This window comes from Numenius arquata, chromosome 25 (assembly GCF_964106895.1).
Source record: "Numenius arquata chromosome 25, bNumArq3.hap1.1, whole genome shotgun sequence".
NCBI classification, from domain to species: domain Eukaryota; kingdom Metazoa; phylum Chordata; class Aves; order Charadriiformes; family Scolopacidae; genus Numenius; species Numenius arquata.
Window position 1 is genome coordinate 237,609 of NC_133600.1, and position 10,181 is coordinate 247,789.

The window sequence follows — 10,181 nt, forward strand, 5'->3', positions numbered from 1 at the left end:
TTCAGGCTAAAATGATACTAATACTGGGTTGACTGCAGTGGTTGTTTGGGTTTTGGGGTTTTTTTGGCCCTGTCCTACAGCACTAAGAGCTCATATATCCTGCTGAAGATTCCCATGACACACGCTTGATTTCTTACGTTAGTCCTACAATATTTTCTAGCACTGATGCAAAGACTTTCCTGTCTCTCCCCAGCTGTTCAAAGGACAGAGACACAGGGAGGTTAAAGGTCAGAGCAGCCCTTTATTTAGCATCAATCCTAAGGAGTTGATGTACGATAACAATGCTGACCATAATTTTCAATAACGACCTGCAACTTTTGTGTAAACAACAAGGTTTCAATAACTTTTGCATCAAGTTCATTTACCTGGTAGAAAAAAAAATACAGAGTTAAGAAGGAACAGATCTATTTTCAAAACTAAAGACATTCAGAGACCAAATGACACAATCTTTTTTTTTTCTGGTTATGCTGGATCTGCCATCTCTCATGCCTGTGTATCAAATCTTCGCACAGTAACACACCCATGAATAGGAAGGGGGCAAGGGAGTTTGTTATCTATGACCTGGCACGTATCAATGTAGGGATCAAAGAGAATTACAACAGGGAGGGCATTGTTCCCCTTCCTCTGTCCAAGGAGATAAATTCGTCCATTCACAGTGCTGCATCCCATGAAGAACTTCTGGATCAAGCATTCTTCATCCACTTGGGTCCATTCATTGGTCTCCACATCAAATCGAAAAGCTCCCCCTCCTATGGTGTACAGAGCACCATTCAGTGATGTGATGCAGAGGTCATACCTGGGAGGGAAGAAACCCTTGATGAGAATCAATAGAAAGATCTGGGCCCTGAAATACTCAGTGTGACCTTGGCCCTCATATCAAGGGTCCTATTCAAACAGAGAATCACAGAAGTGTTGGTGTGCCAGGACTTGTGGATTTCTCCAGCCCAACTTCTTCTCGGAGCAGGACCAACAATAGAACCTTCCTTCTCCTGCCAAGTCCCAGAAGATTATTTCTTACCTTGGAAGTGGGGAGAATGAGATGACATCCCAACTGTCCGTCTCTGTGTTCAGCCTTTGCACTCCATCATATACATGTCCGTTTTCATCCAGGCCACAGACCACATAGATCCTGGTTCCCACACTGACTGCATCTCCTCTCTCCACAGGCTGAGCCATAGGACTCATGCTTTCCCACTCTGACTCCATCAAAGCCATGCGCTCCACTGCTGGGATTATCCCTTCATCTGTGCTCCCTCCAAGTACATACAGGTAGAGCCCTGCACCTACGGCACAATGGCTATTGCAGGACTTCTTCATGGCAGGCCCTTCCAGCCAGCTATTGTCCAAGCAATTATAGATAAGCACCCAATCCACGCTATACCACACAAACTCATCTCGGAAATATCCTCCTGTCACAAAAAGGAAGCTCCCTGGAAAGACAGCAGAGAAAAGTATTAGTTAGATGAAAACTGAAAATTGTTCCTGAGAACTGGAGTTCTCATTTCTCCCTGGGCTGTACTGAAGAGGTCTAAGACGAGAAAATTACTGCTCTCTGTATCAGTCTGCAGTATTTTATTCCTCATCCGCACACATATACTGGGCCTACAAGATGCAGTAAGTCCTTCCAAGTCTGCTCCCACTCTTGAACAGAATCATGGAAACACTGGTTGGAAAGAGTCTCCGAGGATCTCATGTCCAAACTCCCACTTGAAATAGGACTATCACCAACACTAAATAAGGGAAGCCATGGTATTGACCTGTCTTGAAAGTCTTCAAGTATGAAGATTTTGCAACATCCATGGCTAAGTGTAACTTAATGGCAACTATAAATCAGAAGTCACCATCTGTGAAAAACCACCAGGAAAGAGAAGGCCAAAAAATATCCTGCTTAAAGTGAAGTCATTAGACTCACTCCAGATAAAGCTAATATAAGGATTTCAGTAGTTTCTGCTATATTAAAAGAAATATTCAGCCTTGTCTAAGATTCTCCTAGGACTAAGGAAAAAAAAAAAACAAAACAATTCTATGAATGAATATGAACAAGGTTCTAGCATCACTGAACGATGCGGGTTTAGAGAGGCAGCTGAACTCCTTGCATTTGCGTCTCGATTTCTGTTTGTACTTGCTCAGTCCCGCTTCTCTGTAAGTTACCTACTGCTGCCACTGCATATTGGGTGAGGTTCCTGCGCTGCAGTGGAGAACAAGCCTGCCAGATCCCTGTTTTAGGCTGAAAGAGAAATAATTCTTGCTGTTCCTTGTCATGCTTTCCTCCCAGAACATATAAGGTGTCATAGCTCCGACCAGCGTAAGGACACAGTTCCGTATTTTGCCAGCTGGGTGGAGGACAGCTGTCTAACTTCTTTATTAGTCTGGAAAAGGTATCTGTCTCTCCAGGGCGCTTGCTGCGTTTCACCAAGACATCAAGGAAGGACAAACTCAGAAAAGTGACCCTGACTTTGTCCACCAAATCCAGAAAGTCTTCCTCTCTTGTTGCTGGGTCCGCCATTATCCACCTCATAATACTGTCAAAAACCACATCTTCCCGCAAAACGAAGAGGTCATCACTTTTTAGAAGCTGCATCAGCACTTCTTTGGGTAGCGCCTTAAATTCTTCCTGGCACATCACATCTCCCCAGTGAGTGAGCACCACATTCATAGCAGACGCATACAACTCTATAAAGGCAAATTGCTGTGAGTAGGTCATCAGGCCCAGGCAGTTGGAAACATGCAGTTCTCTCTCCAGGAATTTCTCACACAACAGTTTCACCCTGTCAAACTGAAAAAAATCAGCTGTTTCCAGTAAGCTGGTCACATTTTCTTGACCTATAAGCACTTGGGCTGTGTAAGTGAACTCAAGTAGCGCCTGAAAAGGCACTGCATCAATCCCTCTGATCACTATGTGGTGTTCAGAGCTCTCTCTCGTCCCCCCAAAAAACATGGCTTCAAAATAACGACTGTGTGCTGAAAGTACTCTACGGCTGACCTGAAAGAGTCTATCTCCAACCTCAAGAATTGTGTCTGCAATCACTTCTGTCTGAGGTCCCAGCTCCTCCGGTTCTTGTGCAGGCTCCATGCTTGTCGACTGCCAGGCAGTTAAAATTAACTCAGACCTTTTGCAGCCTTTACACATGTGAGGTGTCTGGAAACTTGATCCTCCTAGCTAGGATAAATACAAGATAAGCCCATCTTGTCCTAAAAATAGAATGTGTTTTCTACCTTCCTGCTTTGCTCTTCAGTCTGTCCTGCTGCTTTCAGAGCAGCAAGAGCAGGAGAGCTGCATAACCAAAAAAAAACCCGCAGATTTAATTCAGAATCAGAATCAGAATCGTAGTGGTTGGAAGGGACCTCAGAGATCATCGAGTCCAACCAACAGTAAAAAAAAAAAAAAAAAAAAAAAAAACACCAAAAAAACAAAAAAACCACCACAAACAAAACCACCACCCACCACCTGAACACACAACAACAACAACCAAACCAAAAACCATCACCCACCCACACAGCACCCCACCGCAAACCAGTAATCTTGGACACTAGAGCATGCCCTGAAGAACCATGTCTACACGTTTCTTAAATACCTCCAGGGATGGTGACTCCACCACCTCCCTGGGCAGCCCATTCCAATGCCTGATAACCCTTTCAGTAAAGAAATGTTTCCTAATATCCAACCTGAACTTCCCCTGGCGCAACTTGAAGCCATTACCCCTTGTCCTATCATCTGTGACTTGGGAGAAGAGACCGACCCCCGTCTCTCTACAGCCTCCTTTCAGGTACTTGTACAGAACAATAAGGTCTCCCCTCAGTCTCCTCTTCCCCAGACTGAACAACCCCAGCTCCCTCAGCCTCTCCTCGTAAGACTTGTGCTCCAGACCCCTCACCAGCTTCGTTGCCCTTCTCTGGACCCGCTCCAGCACCTCAATGTCTCTCTTGTGGTAGGGGGCCCAAAACTGGACACAGTACTCGAGGTGGGGGCCTTAGCCAGGTGAGACCACAGCAAATTAGGGGAGCTGTAAGCCAAGCAAAGAGCCTGGACTACCAGGAGGAAAGAGGAGAAACAACCAAAACCTTCCTAAGCACTGACTTAAGTATCAAGAAATTGTAGAACAGTGAATCCATTTGGAAAAAAGTATACATTACGATACTTCTCACTTCTGCAAATCAAAAACATAGGAAAGCTTGAGACTTCCTGGGAAAAAACATCGATTTCCCCAAAGCCACGTCCTTCAAAACTTCAAGTTTAATATCAAATTCCAGATTGCTTGCAGTACTTAGTATACTTTTAACTTCATAGTAAGAGATAGGAGGAAGGAATGAGCCCCCACAAGCAAACCCAAATGGCTGTCACTTATTCGGCCATCCTCAAACTCAATGCACTAAATAAATACAGTCATAGTACAAGCAACAGCTCACTGATTCCACACCGAGTTCTTCCAAACTGTTTAAATCAAGTTCGTAAGTGGAGAGATTTGCAGTGACCTTGAACTAGTGCCCCTTATCCAAAAAAAGCCCATCCCAGCAAGCCTCAGTTCCATTTCTCAGGGAAGTTCCGCAAGCAGAACAGTGCTATCTGGATCAAGAGCACCTTTTTTTCCCTGGAGGTTCCCTCCTGCATTTCTGGAAGAGGCTTCTGCAAAACTGCTGTTACAAATGGTTTTAAAGAGTATCACATTTAGGAATGAATCCAATAGAAAAGCATATACACATTTAAAATTCAGCTATCATTTTCATATTCTTATTTTCACGTACTTGACTCCCAAATATAACCCAGAAGCCTGCATTGCAGAAAAGGACAGCCATGGGCCTTGCAGCGAAGACTAAGCAACCTATTAACTGAGCAGGAAATGCTGGAAACATGCCCCTCTCCAGAGTTTATGCACTTGACACGTGACTTCAGGCAGATCTCTCTGTACCCTCTGCATTTAGAGCCTGGAATCCACTCAAGAGAGCTTCAACAGGTCTGTTTCTGATGCTACACTTGGAAAACAAGACAGTGCAGAGATGGGTCAGCATGTAATTGCTATCAACAACCAGCAATCTCTCTCCCCCACAGGGGACAGTTCAAGACTACTCAGGCTGATGGTGAGCAAATTCTGCTCCAAACATTCTAAGTAAGGAGTCGCTTTTGAATCGTGCAATTGCATGAAGAACAAGTTTTGTAGCATTAGAAAAAACTTAAGTTGGAAGGAGCATGGCTCTGCAGACAGCTCTATGAAGCACTCGAACCCCTAAATTAAAATCCAGAAGCACTCAAGTTTAGCAGGAAATATGCCACACAAGACAACTGGTCCCTAGTTTTACAGCCTCCTGTAAAAGTCAGATACACTGAAGTGGTATTTATTTACTTCAAGTTCTCATCCATTTCAGAGCTGACGCAGGAATTGAATGGGAGTATGGTGCTCTTGCCAAAATGAACAGCCAATAAACCAGTCCTTGGCATGTTTTCTTGACATCCGCTAGGAACAAGAGCACTGCTGCCACCAAAACAATTCACTCTGCCACAGCCTCCTCATAAATGGTCCTCAGTAAAAGCAGGTAGCAAAAGCAGATTACATACAGCTTACGGGCACATCCTACTAGACAGTTTTTAAGATGCCTAACAGAAATGCACCAGTCCTCAGAAAAATGACCAGATGCTGTCAGTCACTTCTCATCAATTTTCTGTCTTGGAGCAGAGCACGGCTTCTGATCTCGTCCCTCCTGCTTTTGCTGCATTTAAAACCTCCTGAACAAATTTATTTAGATTTACAATTGTGGAGAAGTGCTGTAGAGCACTTTTTTAGACTAAAAACCAGACGTTTAGGAACACATTAATTTGTATTTATTAACTCAAAAATCCTCAAATCTTGCTATTTCTGCAGTATAAAAGAAATTAAAATGTTTACTTACAAATCAAGTTATAACAAGTAGAACTACAAGTGGACAGCTACAGTATAAAAAATATACAGTATTTCCAGACACTGCCTACAAGTGAACATTAGGATCTTACATATTCTTCCCCTAAGATTCCAAGTATCGAACAGATACTTCCATAAAGTTCATGTCACTCAGCCAAGAATCACCCTAGGAGGTAGTCCAGTCCTTCTGTAGAAATGCAGGAGCCTTCTGATACACCGATCACAGCCCATAAGATCTGGAACCAGTGCTAGAAAAGATCTGCTTAACTACACAGCTTGTAAAGGTGATGACAAGGGACTATCCAAAGAAAGACATTTTTCCTGCATGTGGGACAGCAAGCGGACAAAAGAGACTGAACCCAACAGCAGGAAGACTACAACACAATGCTTCCCAGCTGAGTACTGGCATTTAAGAGGAAAAGAAACATGTTCTAATGTATTTAGGCTTTAGGTTAAATAATTTTTTAATGTATTTAAAAATGTAAATAATATAACCAGTGTTCATCAGGGCATTCTTTACTAATTTTATGTGGTTGTTTCAAATCTCAAGAGATCAAAAGGGTCTTAGACAATTCCATGACAGTATATTCTCTCCTGTCAGCTCTGAACAAATGTAGTTACATATTTGTTTGGGGGAAAAAAAATAAAAATCAGAACTTATTTCTCACACACCATGTCAAATCCTCTCATCATTTATGGAAAGCCACAAAAATAAAAGTTGACCATTCTTTCACACTAAAACACACACACATACAAACTCCTCTCCCAAACCAGGAAGCTTCTCACACACTGATAGTTTTCTCCAATGACTTGCACCCTTGAAGGCTTCAGAGACAATCCAAAGAAAGCATTAGCCATCTTGCTGCTGAATGAAAGGGTTTGGAATAGCTTCCATTCCATCCTGTGGACAAATAAGAACTACAGAAGTCCCTCTGCAGACCACAAGTCCCAGTTGACGTGTGTCTTCTGTTAATTTGTATTGATCATCTGGATCTGAAAAGCAGAGTGCCACAGTTACAATGGCAGCATAAGAAAAAAAGAAACCAAATTCCATCAACTTCAAAAGGCAGATATACATTCTTTTTTCCAGATGTCCCTTCACTGTTTTATTGAACACATTGACTGAAAAAATGATGCAGCAATAATATCTGATGTCTTCAAGACATAACTGATTTACTTTAATTTTCAAAGTAGCACATGCCACAGTGAGTAATAAAGAACTTAGCTTTGTATGTAAAGCATAACACATATCTTTTAAAGAATTCAAAGTCCTTTCCATTCATCTAATCAAGAGCATACATACAAGTGACTAAGAAAGCCCCTGATATCCCATTTCAAATGCCATTATAGGTAAACATTTTGGGATCAATGCAAATCATAAGAAGACCCTGACTTCAGAATGCACTAAGTACAAAGTGCACCAGTCCATTCCCAGATCAAGCCAAACAAGGCTGTGTATGGGGACGGACAGAGAAACACACAGCAACAGCCAACTCTACCCTGCTCGACACAGTCAATAAAAATGCGCTATATTAATATTTTAAAATTCCCATCTAAAAGCAAAATTAAAGCTTCAGATGCTTCCCTGTAAGCAGGCAAGAGAATAGTCTTCAAAGACGCTGCCCAACCATATGATAAATTTTTTTTCAGAGAAGAGAAAGGGAGTATTTATCCTTCGATGGGAAAAAGAAAGAAATAGCAAGAAAAAAAAACCTCTACAGCTCTATTATGTCTAAGAAGCTATAGAATGCTTTAGTTCCACAGAAATGCAAAAATTGCATTTACAGTAGAGCTTATGACAGTAAGATAGCTCTTACTGATATGCTTTTCCTGCTTTCAGCAAACCAGCAGCCCTTCAGTAGCATAAACAAAGGCAAAGGCTTTATCTGAAGAGAGATACACTATTGCATTCAAGCCTTAGAGGACAAGAGCACCAAATAAGTTATAGAGGAGCTCAAGCAAGGACAATCAAAAATGTTCTACCACAGGGAACATGCTTAATCTAACTTCTGTTACCTTATCCCTCTCTTTGCAACTTAGTTATCACAAACACATCGCAGTTTTGATGATGTCAACCTGCAGTTTCTGGCTACTGACTCTCTGAGCTGTAAGATTTCTGTTAAGAAAATTATTCTTGGGTGGAAAAGGAAAAAAAAAAAAGGAAGCTTCACACAGTTAGCATATTACTTACCTCGCATATATTCAATGGTACCATCAAGCACAAGGTTCAGAAGAGGGTCAAATCCTTTCAAGACACCACTTGCTATTAGAGACCACACACAAAACAATGATTAGAGACCAAACCAGGTAAACAGCAACACAAGACTTCGTGAAAGACATATTCAGTTCTCCAGCTCTGTTCCCTCCTTCAAGCAAGGTTATCAAGCAAAGGAGGTCAGAGATACTAAACAGTGCCCTCTTTGTGAAAGTGCAAATGCACAATAACCAGGTTTGTGTTTTGCCAACTGAAACTTACAGGTTTTTCAACCAATTCTTCAAAGTGCTCTTCAAAACAGTAGCTTTTTTTTCCAGCCAATTTCAGAGGCATTTTAAGAATACTTCAACATAGCAAATCGATACAAGTCACACTGCAAAAAAACCACAAACCACCAAACAAATACCCTAAGTGAAAGGCTATCGCAAAAAAATGAGGCAAGACTGTAATATTCTGAAGTGCTTTCTTCAGAAACCCCATCTTCCAGGTGTCCTCCTGGAACATAATGTCTTTAGCAAAAGCTCTGCCTTTATAGGAATGCAGAGTAGACAGATAAGCGCTTTGTCCTAAAAAAGAACACGATTCCCCAAGACTAAATAAAATGCAAGACTATACAGAATGGTCTCCCAGTTTGAAAAATACTTGTTGATTACCAGCTTTACTATCATTGCTAACAGCCCAAATCAAAAAAGAAACTTGTACAGTCTCAGGTGTTATACGAAGATCATACAGGAGCTTGGCATTAATTTTTTGAGAAGAAAATCTAAAACACTTGATCCAATGGAACTGTCAACTGCCCAAGAACTACAACCACCACCCCAAACCCCACACTTATCAGTAGGGAGTAACTTCCAAAAACCTCATAAGCACCAAGTCCCAGTGGAGCTTTAAATGAGATTTTTTAAGGGCAACCCGAGAAGCATCTCCCACGCAACATGCTGTGAACTTTCAAAGAAGTGGTCTGCAGATGGCACTACCAGCCAGGATGGATAGCTGTAGATCGGGTAAGGCAGAAGAGAAGGGGAAGTAAGAAGAGAAGGAGAAGGGGGGGAAACAACGACATTAAGAGTTTCGAAAGTTACGGAATGACATGGTGAAACATACTGAAACAATCCATGAACGCCAGGCTTACTTAGCACGTTAAGAGATGAAAGGGATGACAGATGCGTTAATCGTAACACCCTGTTACGTCCCGGGGTTTTTTTTCTGCTTCAAGTGCACCCTTGCAGTGTGAAAAAACTGCCAGAAGAAACAATACAGTTGAAGACGACTAATAAGAACAGACGAAAGAAAAGTGCGCAGATGAAACATTGATAAAATTGCAGCCAGGGGATTAACGGAGAAGTTGGAGGAGATGAACTCCACACCGGTAACAGCCAACAGGAACAAATAAAAGCCCCCGCTGCTCGCTGCCTCCCCCGCGGAACGGCCGCGGCCGCGCACGGCGCCCAGAGCCCGACTGCGCTCCGCGCTGCGGCGGCACAGGGCTCGGCCCCGCCGGGCGGGCTCACCTTCTCTGCCGCCCTGAAACTTCACCCGGATCGTTTTGTCGATGTATTTGGAGAGGTCCAAAATGCTCTCCTTCTTCTTCTTCTCCTTGTCCTACAGGAGAGGAGCGAGGGCAAGCTGAATTAAAAAGAACCCTCCCCCACCTCACCCTCTCTTCCCCCCGACTACACCCACACCACTCCTTTTCATAGCGCCGTAGCACGGCTGCGGAAAGCGCCCTAGGGCAGAGCTCCGCGCCACGGAAGAGCGAGAGGAGCGGGCCTGAGCAGCACCGCGACGGCACCCGCGGCCATAAACCCGACGGGCCGGGCCGGGCCGGGCTCCCTCCCCCGGGCGGCCGCTGACTGTGGGGGGGCCGCACCCGTCGCCTCCTCACGTGAAGCCCCGCGACCCCCTGCTCCTCACCGCCATCTTGCTCGCGCCCCCACCACCGCCGACGCTCGCCATTTCATTCGCCACCGCCAGAAGTGACGTCGTACCTCGGCGGAGGCCGTTAGCGGCTCACGAGCGGGGGGTGGGACTTCCGGGGCGGGCCGCTGGTACCCGGTGCGGAAGGGTCCGAGCCG

The 10,181-nt window shown here is 43.9% G+C and overlaps 2 protein-coding genes across 3 annotated transcripts; both read right to left on the bottom strand.

Annotated features, from left to right (window-relative positions):
• Positions 1 to 223: 223 nt before the first annotated feature.
• LOC141475304 (kelch-like protein 23) lies at positions 224 to 3,130 on the bottom strand. The gene is made up of 3 exons (XM_074163590.1): positions 2,152 to 3,130; positions 1,019 to 1,430; positions 224 to 796 (listed from the first exon to the last, which is right to left on the bottom strand). The coding sequence occupies exons 1-3, from the start codon at positions 3,128 to 3,130 to the stop codon at positions 484 to 486; spliced, it is 1,704 nt and encodes a 567-aa protein (XP_074019691.1). The 3' UTR covers positions 224 to 483.
• Positions 3,131 to 4,217: 1,087 nt separating this feature from the next.
• Positions 4,218 to 10,094, bottom strand: LSM7 (LSM7 homolog, U6 small nuclear RNA and mRNA degradation associated). Of its 2 annotated transcripts, XM_074163591.1 has the most exons (4): positions 10,021 to 10,094; positions 9,618 to 9,708; positions 8,083 to 8,154; positions 4,218 to 6,884 (listed from the first exon to the last, which is right to left on the bottom strand). In XM_074163591.1, the coding sequence occupies exons 1-4, from the start codon at positions 10,060 to 10,062 to the stop codon at positions 6,742 to 6,744; spliced, it is 348 nt and encodes a 115-aa protein (XP_074019692.1). In that variant the 5' UTR covers positions 10,063 to 10,094; the 3' UTR covers positions 4,218 to 6,741. The 2 variants fall into 2 exon arrangements, with proteins under 2 accessions (XP_074019692.1, XP_074019693.1); XM_074163592.1 differs by lacking the exon at positions 8,083 to 8,154 and having other exon boundaries at positions 5,317 to 6,884; positions 10,021 to 10,078.
• Positions 10,095 to 10,181: the final 87 nt, after the last annotated feature.

Bases quoted from the DNA above. Each gene is read 5' to 3' on its own strand.
- LOC141475304 (XM_074163590.1), bottom strand. From the start codon at position 3,130: ATGTGTAAAGGCTGCAAAAGGTCTGAGTTAATTTTAACTGCCTGGCAG. The intron at 1,431-2,151 runs GTAACTTACAGA...CTGTCTTTCCAG, and splicing joins ATATGCAGTGGCAGCAGTAG to GGAGCTTCCTTTTTGTGACA. The intron at 797-1,018 runs GTAAGAAATAAT...CTTCCCTCCCAG, and splicing joins TCATTCTCCCCACTTCCAAG to GTATGACCTCTGCATCACAT.
- LSM7 (XM_074163591.1), bottom strand. From the start codon at position 10,062: ATGGCGAGCGTCGGCGGTGGTGGGGGCGCGAGCAAGATGGCG. The intron at 9,709-10,020 runs GTGAGGAGCAGG...CCTCTCCTGTAG, and splicing joins GGGGCGCGAGCAAGATGGCG to GACAAGGAGAAGAAGAAGAA. The intron at 6,885-8,082 runs GTAAGTAATATG...TCTGCTTTTCAG, and splicing joins TACCATTGAATATATGCGAG to ATCCAGATGATCAATACAAA.